We start from the raw sequence: 17,321 nt of genomic DNA, 5'->3' as shown, positions 1-17,321 counted from the left end.
CCATTTCCGGTGACTACCTCTTGAAGCTCATCAAGAGAATGCCAAGAGTGTGCAAAGCAGTCATCAAAGCAAAAGGTGGCTACTTTGAAGAACCTAGATTATAAGACATATTTTCAGTTGTTTCACACTTTTTGTTAAGTATATAATTCCACATGTGTTAATTCATAGTTTTGATGCCTTCAGTGTGAATGTACAATTTTCATAGTCATGAAAATACAGAAAAATCTTTAAATGAGAAGGTGTGTCCAAACTTTTAGTCTGTACTGTACATAGTTGTGATGTCACAGCTGCTTAGTGGACCGATACATAGTTGTGATGTCACAGCTGCTTAGTGGACTGATACATAGTTGTGATGTCACAGCTGCTTAGTGGACCGATACATAGTTGTGATGTCACAGCTGCTTAGTGGACGGATACATAGTTGTGATGTCACAGCAGCTTAGTGGACCGATACATAGTTGTGATGTCACAGCTGCTTAGTGGACCGATACATAGTTGTGATGTCACAGCTGCTTAGTGGACCGATACATAGTTGTGATGTCACAGCTGCTTAGTGGACCGATACATAGTTGTGATGTCACAGCTGCTTAGTGGACCGATACATAGTTGTGATGTCACAGCTGCTTAGTGGACCGATACATAGTTGTGATGTCACAGCTGCTTAGTGGACTGATACATAGTTGTGATGTCACAGCTGCTTAGTGGACTGATACATAGTTGTGATGTCACAGCATTTTACTGGACTGAAACATAGTTGTGATGTCACAGCATTTTACTGGACTGAAACACAGCTGTGAAGTTACAGTATCTTAGTGAACTGAAACACATATGTGATGTCACAGCAGCTTACTAGACTGAAGCACAGTAGTGAGGTCCCCACAATTACCTGGCAGAAGCCTAGTTGTGATGTCACAATACCTTTGAACACAGTTGTGACATCACAAGTAGATTTCAGTCAGGTAAGCTATATGTGACATCACAACTGGGTTTTAAGCTGCTGAGACATCACAACTGTGTTTCTATCAGGTACTTGTTGTGACATCACTAGAGGGCAATAGTCAGACTATCTATTGTGACATCACAAGTGGGTTTCAGTCTGGTAGGATATAGTGACCTCACAAGTGGAATGAGTGATATTACAACTGTTGTTCACTCATATAAGCTGTGGTGACATCACAGTATTTTTTCATTATGGTATGCTGCTGTGCCTTCACAAGTAGATTTCTGTTAGGGTGACATCACTATTTTGTTTTAAGTCCAGTAGTAAACTACTGTGACATCACAAGTAGGCTACAGCCAGGTAAACTATTGGTGACATCACAACAGCTTACCAGACCGAAGCTTATTTGTGATGTCATAGGAACTTTCCTAATAGAAACCAACTTCTGAAATCACAGCAGCAAATCTGACTGAAACGTAACAGTAGAGGGTCCTTGTGCAAGGACATTTGAGCTCCTTAACTACCAACTGCTGAGTTGTTGAAGTTTTTTTATGATGTTTTTTCCTAAAGTTGCACATTTTTACTACATTTGTTTTAATTTTTGTTGACTGTATAGGGGGAAGGGGCTGAAAACAAGTCTGTGTACCAGGGAAGATAGGTCTCTGATATCACATATACAGTGGTGTGAAAAACTGTTTGCCCCCTTCCTGATTTATTTTGTTCTACTTCACTTTGTCAGTTAGGTCCTATTTAAAGCGCATCTGTCAGCAGGATTGTGCTCAGTAATCTACATACACTGTCAGGTGGGTGACATTACACTGATTAAAATGATACCTTGGTTGATGAAATCCGTACAGTGGTTCTTGTGTAATCTTTACTTTCAGTTTGGAGATAATGATATGCTCGTGTTCCAGGGTAGCCTGTGGGGGGCGCACTATCTGGTGCTTACATATTCATCTGTATGCTCTTATGACAGCTCACTGTACCGTCACTGACCTGCCTCCTATTTTACCTAGCCCCGCACTACTAGATGCATTATGTAAAATAGGAGGTAGGTCGTGAGCTGTCATAAGAACATACAGATGAATATGTAAGCAGAGCACCAGATAGAGCACCCCCATAGGCCGCCCCGAGCATGGGCATATCCTCTCCAAACTGAAAGTAAAGATTACACAAGAACCACAGGACTGATTTCATCAACCAAGATATCATTTTAATCCGTGTAATTTTGCCCACCTGACAGTGTATGTGGTTTACTGAGCACAATCCTGCTGACAGGTGCACTTTTAAGTGATTTCTTGATTGAGAACAGGTGTGGCAGTAATCAGGCCTGTGTGTGGCTGGGGAAATTGAACTCTGCTTCCCAAAGATGTGATAAACCACAGTTAATTTATGTTTTAAGGGGGACAATCACTTTTTCACACAGGGCCCTGTAGGTTTGAATTTCTTTTTCCCTTAATAATAAAGACCTTCATTTAAAAACTGCATTTTGTGATTACTTGTGTTACCTTTGTCTAATATTTAAATTTGTTTTGTGATCTGAAACATTTAAGTGTGACAAACATGCAAAAGAATAAGAAATCACGAAGGGGGCAAACACTTTTTCACACCACTGTATAACTTCCTGTGCATTTGTCAGTACATTTAGTTACAAGAAGATAAATGAATATTTCCATGTCTTAAAGTGATGGCTTATTGTTATGGTTTGCCATCACTTACTGATTGGGGAGCTATCTCTGCTTCAGGACCCCCTCCGAGGCAGAATGGGGCTCCCTCCCCTGGCTGTGCAGTCAACTGCAGTATTGCCACATTTACATTGAGTGATGTTTTGCTGCAGTTCCCTGCACAGAGGGTCCTGTGGGTCCTTGATTTTCAGGATCAGCCGGACTGGCCCCCACCGATAAGATGATGACAGGATCTTAGTGATATGAGATGGGATTACTCTTTAAGTGCTGCGCTGCAGAAATGAATCAATCATATTAAACTCATTCTGTTACATAGATCACATTGCTCTGTTTTTCAGGGACGGCAGATTAAAAGCTGGTGATGAATTACTGATGATTAACGGCCAGTCACTGGTGGGACTGTCACATCAAGAAGCTGTGGTTATTCTGCGGAGCGCAGTTGGAGTGGTGCAGCTTGTTGTTGCCAGCCGGGTAAGTGTTAAATGTACTCACTGCGATTTATTCTTGTGTCATATGGTCAGCAAGCATCAGTACCAAAAATGGCGTGTGATTTTGGGTTGGGCCCAGATACAGATTGCACTGGGGCCCAGGATCTGTAATGGTCATTTCAGCAAACATTGCAAAAACCATTAGTGTATGAAACTCTGTAGTATGTTTTATTAGCAGAATTTGCTGCTTTCTCCACTTATGAGCCCCTTCTTGCCTCCTGAACTCCCCATTCAGTCTGAAAAATTGCTAAAATCCAGCTTGGTTATAACAAGATGGATTTGAAGTTAATTCATAGATCAGATTACAGCTTTCTTATTTGAAGTCTTTGGACACAGTAAAGGAGGTGGCAACATAGAGAGAGAGGTAGAGAGTCACACATACTGGTGCTATTAAGTGTGTTTTCTCATCCCAGAGTGGGATTCATAGCTACACTGCTCAGTTTTTCTTGTTTGATATTCTCCAGGCTGTTGCTATCTAGGAAGTGTTTTGTCTCTCCCCAGAGCTGAATTCACAGCTACTTTGTTCAGTACTACTATATATTGTCCTCAATGCTACTGTCTAGTGTTTATCTCCCCAGAGCTGGATTCCCAGCTGCACTGCTTAGTGCTGCTGTATAATGTCCATTATGCTGCTGCTTTCTAGTGTTTCTCACCCAGAGCTGGATTCCCAGCTACACTACTTAGTACTGCTGTATAATGTTTTTTAATGCTGCTGCTTTTTAGTGTTTATCTCATCCAGAGCAGGATTCCCAGCTAGACTACTCAATATTTCTGCATAATGTCCCCCACGTTGCTTCAGAACATATGCTACATATAGACGGGAGAACAGGAATCCCTCATGTCTTTATGTACTGTATATGGCATCATGGCACCAAGTCTGGACCCACTAGCTCAGAGTCAACTTAAAATCAGAGCCTGCATAGAGGAAAGAGGGTTAATATTCATGTACACACACAGCAGCTTATTCTGAAATGACAGGAACACTTAAGTTATGCTTTGGTCTGGTAAGTATATCGAAGGGTTTAAAGAGTCTGTCATCCCAAAATGAAAATTTAAACAGTTATAATAGGAGACTCAGTCCCAATAATATATTGCCAAAAGTACTGTTAAAACTTGTTTTATTCCATATGCAAATGTGTGGGCTTTGGTGCACTCTTGGTGTAGCCAAGAGCTCGGTGCACAATTTTTTGCCCCCTCACTCTGCGTATGGAGCAGTTCTCCTGACTCTGATTGACATCGCTTGCTTGTCCAGAGTGAGTTCTGCCTGAACCCTAACTGTGGCGTTGCAATTGCACACTGACTATGAAGGAGTCAGTAGTGCGCACACACTACGGGGGCGAGTCCCCCTTTCAAGGGCAGTCAGTCAAAGTCAGGAGAACTGCTCTGTATGCAATTTGAGGGGGGCTTTAAGGTGCACCAAGCTCTTGGCCACACCAAGGGTGCACCAAAAGCGAAATTATGGCAATAAAATATATACTGCTTCTATAATTTTTATAGGTGCTATTTCCTTGATTATTTTAATGGTGCAACCCCCACTCTGCTTAGTTTACCCTGCGCAGCGGCTCCCTGACCACCCACCATGCGGGGGGCTGTGGCCCAGTCTTGTTCACTTGTATTCGGCCGTAGTTATACTGTATCCAGTGCTATGAGGTCCTAGAATGAAGTGTCATCTGCTGGGAATCAGAACCGGGCAGAGAGAGAATAAGATGCCTACAAGACGTCACTCCGCTGATGGTGGAGGCGCAGGGATTAGGTGTGGTAATTACTTAATGACCTTAGTTTCTGTACAGTTCACTGATGAGACATCCGGATGTCCTGACAGACAGATGCTATTGTCATATCTGTATCCGAATATCTGCAGGGAGTAGTCCTATACTCTCTCTCAGGGATGGTCATATCGCACGTTTAACTCATTCCGATCCGATGTAGCAGAGCAGAGTTTGTCAGTCAAATCATAATCTAGGACTGCTGGTAAATGCGCGATGTTACCTTGCATTAGAAAATCATGGCTGCTTTCGTCTATAAACAGCGCCACCCCTGTCCATGGGTGGTGCCTGGTACTGCACCTCAAGTCGATTGATTGAATTAAATAAGCCTAACCTTCAATATCACATACAACCTGAAGACAGGTGTGGTGCTGTTTAGGGGAAAAGTAGCCATGTTTTATTGCATTCTTTAAGGGTTTTTGTCCAAGATGAAAACTTTCATGGTATTCCTCCAAGAAATGGGCAAGGGGGATATGATTTCTTATGATCAGCAAATGTCACGGGACATTTATAATTTACCCAAACATTGCCAATGTTCCTAGTGCGTCATCTAAACCTTATTCAAATATAACATGCTGTGGCCAATGATTGACTGCAGCGGTTACATATCCCTTTCGGGATTTCATCTGTGAAGCAGAAAATTCAGAGATTAGTGGGAAACAACAGAACCAGAACAGCAGGATATTAGTAAGGTGAGTATTACTACTTTTCCTATTTTATTAATTATTGGCTTGCCTACCCCTTTAAGGCCCGTCCTTAAATCAATATCTGATCAGTCGGGGGTCTGACTACTGACCCAGGCGCGGTCCTGCCCAGCCCCAGGCGCGGTCCTGCGCAGCCCCAGGCGCGGTCCTGCGCAGCCCCAGGCACAGTCACAAGCAAATGGTGTGGAAAAGTCCATGTGCATCGTAAAATCCATCAGTCCTATGTAGGAAAGTGAGCAATTTCTGTTCCCCCTCATGACATCTGATTGGAATATTTCCCAGTAGCAGGACCCCCTGCACACTTGTGGTCAACTTGAACATCAGGTTACAACAGCCAGAAAGCACGACTGTTGTGTATTAAAAAAATAATAATAATTTATGCATATATTATTTTTTTTTCTTTCTCGGCCTAACCCTCCTTTATTTCATTTTAAGGACGGCACAGATGTCGATTTTTGCAAATACCCCTCCACCAGCCTGCCCGACCTAATGAGCGCTTGCGCTGCTGAAGACGCGCACACTGATAATAAGGAGAATGTGCACCCAGACGAGGACGGCGAGAAGGGATGCGGGGTGCCCGCAGTCGAGCCGGCAGCTGTGAGTACCTCACTGACATCCATTGTTTTGTAATCCTCCAGACTTTCCTGTGCTGTAAGAACAGGAGGAAATAATATATGAGGTCATTATAACGAGGCAGGCAATAACTTACGGAGCTCCATTATGGTAATTAAAGCTGTCAGCTTAGGATTGCATCGCTGAGATCCGCAGCCATTACTGAAGGTTACGATCAATTACATTTGTGTGATATTCTGTATGCAAGTAATGCGATTTTTCGGTCACTTTTGATATTATTAAACATGGGATAGTGAGAACTAGAAGGATCGGGTTGGACTAAGGGCGTATTTGTTCCCATTCACCAATCGGGGCCTATGGCCTTGGTTCTGGCAGCAACAAGCCAAGATAATGTCTATAAAAAAAATACATTTTTGTATACCCATAAGATGTGCTATACTTTTCTCTTACCCCTTTTATTGCTCTAATGCATCTAAAATGAAAACTGAAGCAGCTTTGGAAATTTATTAAAATTTACCATTATTATCGTTTTGGGTATACAGCTCCTATGCAAATCTATGTATCACTGTAGTCACAGAGAAGTTACAAACAAACCCCCTGTAGACTGTTCCTGCTTTTATGCTCCCTTCCATCTGCTCTATACTTCTTAGGAACCTACCGCAGGTAAGTAGAAGTGGAGGACAAATGAAACGGAATCTGACTTACAGGATCAGACTACACAGGTTCCGTTTGTAGTCTGTAACCGTGGAAACACAGATGTGCACTAGAAATGTAGCCACAGGAAAAGAATGAAGATTATTTCTAGAGCTTCGTAATTTTTTTTTCTATTGTAGGTGCATTGGAGCAATAAAAGAATATTTACTTTACTGTGAAGGAGAAGATTTTTTTTTTTCTAGAATTAATTTCTGGTTCATAGTAAAAAAAAAAAGAAAAAAAAAGTTGTATAGAAAAGTACAGTTAAAGGGTATGTTCACACAGGATGGATACGGTGTGGATTTTCCATAGCTGCGAAGTGGGTGAGATTTTACATCTTTAATAGTAACCGTCAATTAAATATTCAAAAGTTCATGTGAAAATAAGAAATTGTGTAAAATATCTTATCAGAGAAATCTGCTTCTTTCTCCTCCTGGACTGATCGTTCATCTCAATTGATGGGTAAAATCTGTATTCAGTGAACGGACTTTAAAGTGTAACTGTCATTTCAGGAGAACTTGCAGCAGAATGTCTGTCTCTGCTTTTGACTCTTCCTCCTTCTTCCCTTTCCATAGAATTTTAAAAGCACCAACTGTCATTTCCGATCTTGGTAATGTCTTCACTGAATACAGAGTTTACCCATGAATTGCCAATGAAAGATCAGTCAATGAGGAAAAAGAAGCATTATTCTCTGATAAGATATACAGTCATGGCACCCTTGAAATTGTTCCAGAAAATGAAGTATTTCTCACAGAAAATTATTGCAATTATACAGGTTTTGTTATACACATGTTAATTTACTTTTTGTGTATTGGAAAAACACAAAAAAACAGAGAAAAAAAGGATAGTTGGACAAAATTTTACACAAAAATCCAAAAATGGGCCAGACTAAATTTTGGCACGTTTCCAAAAATGTGGGTAAACAACTTTGTTTCAAGCATGTGATGCTCGTTCAACCTCACCTGTGGCAAGTAACAGGTGTGGGCAATATGAAAGCACACATGAAACCAGATAAAAAGGGGAGAAGTTGACTCAATCTTTGCATTGTGTGTCTGTGTGTGCCACACTAAGCATGGAGAATACAAAGAACAACCCATGGCACTGTAGCTAATCTCCCTGGATGTGGACATCAGAGAAAAATTGATCAAAGATTGCAACACCGGATAGTCCGGATTGTGGATAAGCAGCCCCAATCATTTCCAAAGAAATTCAAGCTTCCCTGCATGCTCAGGGTGCATTGGTGTCAGCACAAACTATCCGTCGACATTTGAATGAAATGAATCGCTATAGCAGGAGACACAGGAAGCCCCCACTGCTGACACAGAGACATGAAAAAAGCTAGACTGCAGTTTGCCAAAATCCTTCTGGGAAAGCGTCTTGTGGACAGATGAAACCAAGATAGAGCTTTTTGGTAAAGCACATCATTCTACTGTTTACCGGAAACTGAATTAGGCCTACAAAGAAAAGAACACAATACCTACAGTCAAATATGGTGGTGTTTCAAAGATGTTTTTGAGGTTGCTTTGCTGCCTCTATCACTGGGTGCCTTGACTGTGTGCAAGGAATCATGAAATCTGGATTACCAAAGGATTTTGGGTCACAATGTAGTGCCCAGTGTCAGAAAGCTGGGTTTGCATCCTAGGTCATGGATCTTCCAGTGAGAAAATAATCCCAAACATCCTTCAAGAAGCCCCCAGAAATGGATAGAATCAAAGTGCTCGAGAGTTCTGAAGTGGCAGCAGTGAGTCCGGATCTAAATCCCATTGATCATCTGTGGAAAGATCTTAAAATTGCTGTCGGGAGAAGACTTCGAAATTCCAGCTGAGGGGTGTAAGAAGCTTGTTGATGGTTATTGGAAGCGATTGATTGCAGTTATTAATTCCAAAGGGTGCAACCAAATATTAAATTGAGGGTGCCAACAATTTTGTCCGAACCATTTTTTGGGTTTTTTGCTTGAAATTACGTCCAATTTTCCTTTTTTTCCCTGTTTTTTTTTTATCTTTGGTGTTGTTCCAAAACGTGTGGAATTGAATAATTTTCTGGAGCAATTTCAAGGGTGCCAGCACTTTCGCGATGAATGTATTACAAAGTTTCCTATTTTCACATGTACTATTTCTGGGATGCAAATGAATACTTTGTTTACTATTTTTAAATCTCATCCGCATACCGCTGAAATCGGCAGTCTATCAATTAATGTTGCAGATTTTTAAAACAGATTTCACCCTTTCCAATATATCAATCTGCAGATTTTGATTCATTTTTGCCACAAACTACAGAAAGTGCATGATGGAAAATCTGTACGTGTGCACGGGGTCAATATGTATAAAAATAAAAAGTGTGTGTAGTAAAATTAAAGTTTTTGCTCACTTTTCTTATACATACTGGGGAGATTTCCTAAGCTAAATGCGGCAAAAAAAACCCTGACTATTGTGTCTTGTGGTGCATTTATTATAAGTTTTAGACACTTATCGTTCGTCAGCTGACACCAGGGTGCGGTTTCATTGGGAAGGGGTGCAACAACGTGAGCCAGAATTCTGCCACAGATTAAGCCAAGTCTTATAGTAGACGGTGAAGATTCTCCCAATTTATCATTCTTCACGAGCAGATATTTGGCTCACTAAGACAGTCTAAACTTTTATCAGACAATCTAAAATTAGACAGTTTTTAGTAATCTGCTCATAATTTATAAGAATTAATTTTTTGGGGGGATTGAACGCCTACTTGGAATCTAGTTGAGAGATAATATATATAATTATTTTTTTTGTACTTTTTAGTTGTAATTTGTTTAATACCTTCTGTTCTGGTTGCTTTTCTTATGTGTTACAGGGTGGTATATATATGTTTGTGAACAGTTCCAGATGGGGTATAAAATGAATGAATGGGTAGAAAGATGGAGATCAGTAGAATATTTGTAATGTTTTATTGTAATAAGAGTAGAACACTAATTCCCTGAAATACATTTTTTATTTGATGTATGGTATTTAAGCTCTTTACGTTCTGTTCCATTGAGAATGTTTAGACTGCTCGTCCTTGAAAATGGAGCTGAGCTGAAAAATGCCTGTCTGGCTGTAATCATTTAAGGCCGGGAATTATGTCTGTTTTCATTTGTTAATCATATATAGTACAGCTCTTTATCTATGAAGAATAACCCTTACCCAGATGACTGTTTGGGGAATACTTTACTGCTCTTTATGGGACATTAAAAAAAGAAACAAAACTAGAAACAAAGGGTTAAGAAATAAAAAAAAAAAAAAAAAAAAAAGGAAAACATGGAGACCTTTATAACCACTTTTGTATTCCTTTGTAATTAGTTTTTGGAACAAAAAAAAGTCTACCGTTTTGTGTCTACAGCTCAGATGCAGACCTATGTGCAGCAGGTTGATGCAGTTGCTGGTCCATGGTAACAGACTACCCTGTGAAGTCTGATTCAGCTTTTTTTTTTGGTTGATGGTCAGGTCAATTCTACATTACCACACAGCAATGTATGAGAGGAGCCCAATGCACTTAGTCTAGAACATAGAAGGGGAAGAGAGAACAGCTTAACGAGGAACACCCACTGAGATCAAAACTTGCAGCTTCACATGTCAGAGGAGGCAAGTCTCAGAGGACCCACACCGATCACAAGAGCGAGGGGAGGAAGTCTCTCATCCAGTTTGTGCATTGCCGCTCTATTCTGAGTCAACAGGACTAATGGAGGTAGGCGTCTCTCCCATAGACTGTTAAATTTTCACCAGTCTCTCACACTTAGAATAAGGAGGCAGTATGCGTGCCTGACCAATGTTTGGTTCAAATAGAGGACTTCAATCTTGTAATCGGTAGAGTTCCTAGTGACGGGACTATTAACTATCAGCAACATAACTATCAGGTGGAGTTTTGATTGTGAGACAACCCCTTTAAGGAGGTGTCAGAGCAGAACCCATAGCTTGCATAACCATGTCAGGCTGAGGAACGGGTGTGAGAGGAGACCGAGATGTTTAGACTAGAACATAGAAGGAGAAGAGAGAAAAGCTTGACAAGGAACACCCACTGAGCACAAAACCTGCAGCTTCACATGTCAGAGAATGCAGGTCTGTCATAGGGATATAGGCTAGTAAAAAGAGGAGTCAACAGACAAGATACTGTACATGTGACCATTAGGAGAAAAAAAAGCCTGAGGTTTTTGCTGCTTTATTTGTTTATGTGTAAATTCAGGCCTGCCCTGACCACAGGTGCCTATAGAGTGCATAGGAGCCAGTTAGAAAAAAAAGTAGGATCAGACTACACAGGGTAGTTTGTAGTCTGTTACTATGGAGAAGCAGCTGCAATAACCTGCTGCACATACTGTGTTTCTTAGTCTAGTATCCTTTAAACTGCTGGTATCTATACATCAATTATATTGAGTAAAATTGCCCACTTATAAATGGTGCATTGTGGTCTTCTTTATCAGATTTTGCGTGATAGATTTTCTTGTTGAGCATTTTCTAATGTAAAAGTGAATGAATGAATAAAACAGAAGTGGCGGCATTATTTATGGGGAATGTTTGGCAGACTTCATTTACATGTATAATTGATGGCATGACTTATTAAAACACTGTCACGGGGCCAGGGTGAGCACATTAACCTACATATTGTGCGGGACAGAAGATGAGGATTTGCCTTTATTGTATTCAGTTTTTTCGGTTTTATGTATTTATTAGAAATACGGATTCATATGTATTTACTAGGCATAGAGTACAGTACTGCTCAAGAATGAGCCTATCCCGATTTTTGTCTTGTTTCTTTTTTTTTTCCTGTTAGTTATATGAAAAAGTTTGGGCACCCCTATTAATCTTAAGCTTAATGTTTTATAAAAATTGGTGTTTTTGCAACAGCTATTTCAGTTTGATATATGTAATAACTGTTGGACACAGTAATGTTTCTGCCTTGAAATGAGGTTTATTGTACTAACAGAAAGTGTGCAATCTGCATTCAAACAAAATTTGACAGGTGCATAAGTATGGGCACCTCACCAGAAAAGTGACATTAATATTTAGTAGATCCTCCTTTTGCAAAAATAACAGCCTCTAGTCGCTTCCTGTAGCTTTTAATGAGTTCCTGGATCCTGGATGAAGGTATTTTTGACCATTCCTCTTTACAAAACAATTCCAGTTCAGTTAAGTTTGATGGTCGCCGAGCATGGACAGCCCTCTTCAAATGATCCCACAGATGTTCAATGATATTCAGGTCTGGGGACTGGGATGGCCATTCCAGAACATTGTAATTGTTCCTCTGCATGAATGCCTGAGTAGATTTGGAGCGGTGTTTTGGATCATTGTCTTGCTGAAAGATCCATCCCCTGCTTAACTTCAACTTTATCACTGATTCTTGAACATTATTGTCAAGAATCTGCTGATACTGAGTGGAATCCATGCGTCCCTCAACTTTAACAAGATTCCCGGTGCCGGCATTGGCCACACAGCCCCAAAGCATGATGGAACCTCCACCAAATTTACTGTGGGTAGCAAGTGTTTTTCTTGGAATGCTGTGTTTTTTTGCCGCCATGCATAACGACTTTTTGTATGACCAAACAACTCAATCTTGGTTTCATCAGTCCACAGGACCTTCTTCCAAAAAGAAATTGGCTTCTTCAAATGTGCTTTTGCATACCTCAGCCGACTCTGTTTGTGGCGTGCTTGCAGAAACGGCTTCTTTTGCATCACTCTCCCATACAGCTTCTCATTGTGCAAAGTGCGTTGTATAGTTGACCGATGCACAGTGACACCATCTGCAGCAAGTTGATGCTGCAGCTCTCTGGAGGTGGTCTGAGGATTGTCCTTGACTGATCTCACCATTCTTCTTCTCCGCCTTTCTGATGTTTTTCTTGGCCTGCCACTTCTGGCCTTAACAAGAACTGTCCCTGTGTTCTTCCATTTCCTTACTATGTTCCTCACAGTGGAAACTGACAGGTTAAATCGCTGAAACAGCTTTTTGTATCCTTCCCCTAAACAACTAGGTTGAATAATCTTTGTTTTCAGATCATTTGACAGTTGTTTTGAGGAGCCCATGATGCCACTCTTTAGAGGAGATTCAAACAGGAGAACAACTTGCAAGTGGCCACTTTAAGTAGCTTTTCTCATGATTGCATACACCTGGCTATGAAGTTCAAAGCTCAATGAGGTTACAAAACCAAAAAAAGTGCTGTAGTACATCAGTAAAAAGTAGGTAGGAGTATTTAAAACAAGAAAATGATAAGGGTGCCCATACTTATGCACCTGTCAAATTTTGTTTGAATGCAGATTGCACATTTTCTGTTAGTACAATAAACCTCATTTCAAGGCAGAAACATTACTGTGTCCAACAGTTATTACATATATCAATCTGAAATAGCTGTTGCAAAAACACCAATTTTTATAAAACATTAAGCTTAAGATTAATAGGGGTGCCCAAACTTTTTCATATAACTGTATATGCGGATGAGATTTTCGTAGACCTTTTTTGCTATCAAGTAAGAAATGCTTATATTTATGTACAGAACGCTTGTATTCATGAAGCCTATAAGTATACAAACACTAAAGGAAACCCCTGGAGATTGTTAAAACCACCCTAGAAATATACAAACACTAAAGGAAACCCCTGGAGATTGTTAAAACCACCCTAGAAATATACAAACACTAAAGGAAACCCCTGGAGATTGTTAAAACCACCCTAGAAATATACAAACACTAAAGGAAACCCCTGGAGATTGTTAAAACCACCCTAGAAATATACAAACACTAAAGGAAACCCCTGGAGATTGTTAAAACCACCCTAGAAATATACAAACACTAAAGGAAACCCCTGGAGATTGTTAAAGCCACGTGTCTGATCATTTCTGATCATATCCTCTGATCTCACCGGCTGTAAACTGAATCCCAGAAACTTATATGTTGGAACCATGCAAATGTCCATTGTGGTGGGCAGAATTTTGGCCATACCCTAAGAACTGTTTGTAATCATCCATGAACTTGTGCTCCCTGTTCCAGACTGCTACTAAATAACAAATATTGTGAAAACCTTGAGGAATTGATGCAGAAAGTATATTAGGAAATTGTCAAACTTTTTTCATCATAAATAGAGGGCCTTTATTTGCTGAAACCATAATTTCCCTTTAAATGACAAAAAAAAAAATTATGAAATATATAAACAAAATTTTTGTGGTTTCTTCAGTATATTATCAACTTCCTTCACATAATTTGGGTCGGTCGTCCAGTTTACTATGAACTTGGAGCTTGTGCTGCATTTTCCGTATATTTGCCAGGGAAGGATTTACTGATCCCACATCTGCGGAGTAGATTTCAATGTATGCATTCATGCTGTAGTCATGGAATTTCCAGGCTGATCGTAATTTGGAATTTAACCTGAAATTTATTGGCAAATGTTCTTCCCATTCAGTAGTAGATCCATGACATTAGTTACTTAAATGTCCCTCCACGGGGGCCCTGTAATCCCCCCGACACCGCTGATTCGTATGTATATGTATGATCACAGCCAATTAGAGAGGTCTCTTTGCTCCCCTGCTGGGTCCTGAAATCTGTCACAACCTCCTCAAGCAGAACTGCTAATGTTCTGCAATATTAAATTGAGATCATATGTGCAGGGCGGATAAAGGCGAGTAGCCCCAAGTGTCTGGGGGTCTTAATAAGAGTTTATTACAGAGCTGCCAAATTCTGCTGCTCAGCTGATATGGGAAAGTGCTCGGCTGGAGCAGATGTTCCATCGACTTTCCCATGAATTGAGTATTTGCAATTAGCTCTTGAAGTGTCGCCTCAGCCGCTGGAGGTTAGCACCTGGCCGAAAAATAGTACAAATTTCCAATGGAAAATACAATATGGTCCCATTCATTTAAGTAGATGAGGGCCGGTGCCAAATCCATAGTTCTTCATCCTTCCTGGCTGCTTTGCAGGTGTAGATGTCTACAGGAATTTCACTTGTCCCCTATTGCCCTCAATGTGTCTGTCTAGACATTTTATAGGAATATTGATCTAAACAGACAGAAGTGAGGGGGACACGTTTTATTCTATTAGATACTCCATATATTTATCCTATATAAAGTGTTGGTGAGGAGATTGATTTTTGTAGATTTTTTTTTTTTTGTAGTTTGCAGGAATTTAACTTATTCTAACATGATGGGAATAAAAGTTTTTAAAGGGGTTTTTCATTCACAGTTGTGTTTGCCATAGAAGTGAGTGGAGGTCCCAAATGCTAAGATGATGATTTCCCACTGCCAATGGAGAAGTGACCACAAGTGCCGAGAAGTGGAGATGTGGCAAAAAGTGCTGAGAAGTGGAGATGTGGCAAAAAGTGCCGAGAAGTGGAGATGTGGCAAAAAGTGCTGAGAAGTGGAGATGTGGCAAAAAGTGCTGAGAAGTGGAGACGTGACCACTAGTGCCGAGAAGTGGTGAAGTGGCCGCAAGTCGTTACAATAATGTGAATGGAATATTGGGAGATGACGGAAGGGCTCATCCAGCTATTTACTTATTACCCATTCACTTTGACTCTATGTATCTCTGTGGTAACGGGGACTGGGATCCAACATTCCTGACAAGTCGCAGCTTCCATACTGTAGCAGATTTATGATGGGAAATTAATTCAGGGTATGTAAATAAAAACTGTGAGGGCGCCGGTGCTGGAGCATTTAGCCCCTGGTGTAAAGTGTCAGAAAAGCCTTTTAGGGCTAGAATCACACTTAGTATTTTTTTTTTTTTTTGGTAGTTTTTGCAATTTTTGTTGCAGTTTTCTGAATCTGAGCTTCAAATTGAAATGAAGATATAAAGGAAGGATTTACACTTCCCCTATCTCCTGGATACACTTCTGGTTTTGGCTCCAAAAACTACATAACAAATACAATTGTGATTGCAGCCCAAAACTCCTACAGGTGTAGCCATCTAAACAGCAACACCTAGTCTTTGGGAAAGTGGTCTGACCACCCATGGTTTCCCCATAATGGTGGCAATAACAGTTATCTCCTCCTTTGGAAAAAAAAATACACGGTTAAAAAGTAGACAATGATGACTCAAAAACTTGCATAAAACATTGGATTTCAGAAATGATTAGTCCATCCCAGCGATGCCTTCTGCCTCCTTGTAAACATTTGGCCGCTGAAGCATTTCTATGGCTGCAGTCGAGTCAGTGACCGTCCAGAATCCTCATCAGCTGCAGCAATGAGCCGGGAGAGACGCTCCGGGGGGGATCCTGACCACCTCCGGGGATGAAGCTTCTTGACACATTTGCAGGACAAGATTACAATAGAACAAGAAAGAAGCTTCATGATCCCGTGAGTTTGGTCAACAAGACCCGCGGGGTCACTCGGAAGGAGGGAGATTGATAATTTGCAGAGCGGTGCTGGATATTTGTATTATTTACTACTAGAATGTGGTGTAAATCCTATCGCGAGCGCCCATTTATCTTCATCATCGCACTGGAGAACAGACAGATCATTCCAGTGAAGGACGAATCGGCCAACAGGGACACAATGCTGACTTCAGTCGATTGTGATTAAAGTGAATCTATAATCAGAAATTATTATTATTTTATCTATCTATCTATATATATATATATATATATATATATATATATATAATATATATATATATATATATATATATATATATATATATATATATATTTAACATATTTTTGCAGGTTGGTGGCGTGTTTATTTTTTTTTTGTGCCATAGAAACATGACACATGTACCACTTTGGGCACAATAGTAATCAATAGTAGTATCAATAGTAATGGCACACACGCCTTTCTAGTTACAATCTGTATTTCACAGTTCTGTTGTACTGCAGGAGACTGGATAGGCAGAATAATACCACTGCCACTGTATAGTATCAATCGTAATGGCACACAAGCCTTCCTAGTTACAATAAATGTATCACAGTTCTTTTGTACTGCAGGAGACTAGATAAGCAGGATAATACCACTACCCCTGTGTAATATCAGTAGTAATGGCACACAAGCTTTTCTAGTTACAATCGGTATTTCACAGTTCTGTTGTACTGCAGGAGACTAGATGAGCAGAATAATACCACTGCCACTGTTTATTATCAATATTAATGAAACACATAGTTACAATAAATGTATCACCGTTCTGTTGTACTGCAGGAGACTAGATAGGTGGGATAATACCACTGCCATTGTGTAGTATCAGTCACGGCTACAGTTACAATCACTGAATGACTGTCCTGTTGTACTGTGGGAGACTAGATAAGCTGGGTAATGACACTTCCACTGTTTAGTATTCCTAATAATGGCCCACAAGCCTTTCTAGTTGTGGAGAGAACAATCATTTCATCATGACTACAAATATAATCATTGATCTTCCTTTTGTTTGTACTGTGCAAGACTAGATAGGCAGGATAATACCACTGATAATGGTAGAAAGAAGACACTTTTTTCATCATTACCTTATCCCTTAATTTTCCTTTATCAGTAAATATATGTTATTAGTTCGATGCCAGCCTTTATCATT

The 17,321-nt window shown here is 40.2% G+C and overlaps 1 protein-coding gene across 5 annotated transcripts in view; it reads left to right on the top strand.

Annotated features, from left to right (window-relative positions):
• PDZD2 (PDZ domain containing 2) overlaps positions 1–17,321 on the top strand; it is a 265,174-nt gene that overhangs the window by 171,225 nt on the left and 76,628 nt on the right. For all 5 annotated transcript variants that reach the window (XM_073681359.1, XM_073681382.1, XM_073681375.1 and 2 more), the window contains 2 exons: positions 2,964–3,096; positions 6,019–6,180. In XM_073681359.1, the coding sequence (XP_073537460.1) occupies positions 2,964–3,096; positions 6,019–6,180 (295 nt within the window). The remainder of the gene's footprint in view (positions 1–2,963; positions 3,097–6,018; positions 6,181–17,321) is intronic.

The sequence above is a fragment of the Phyllobates terribilis genome, unplaced genomic scaffold (assembly GCF_046119375.1).
Source record: "Phyllobates terribilis strain yellow unplaced genomic scaffold, ASM4611937v1 Scaffold_1__5_contigs__length_1240528914, whole genome shotgun sequence".
NCBI lineage: Eukaryota > Metazoa > Chordata > Amphibia > Anura > Dendrobatidae > Phyllobates > Phyllobates terribilis.
The sequence above is the reverse complement of the archived record's forward strand: the minus strand, read 5'-3'. Positions and strand labels throughout refer to the sequence as shown.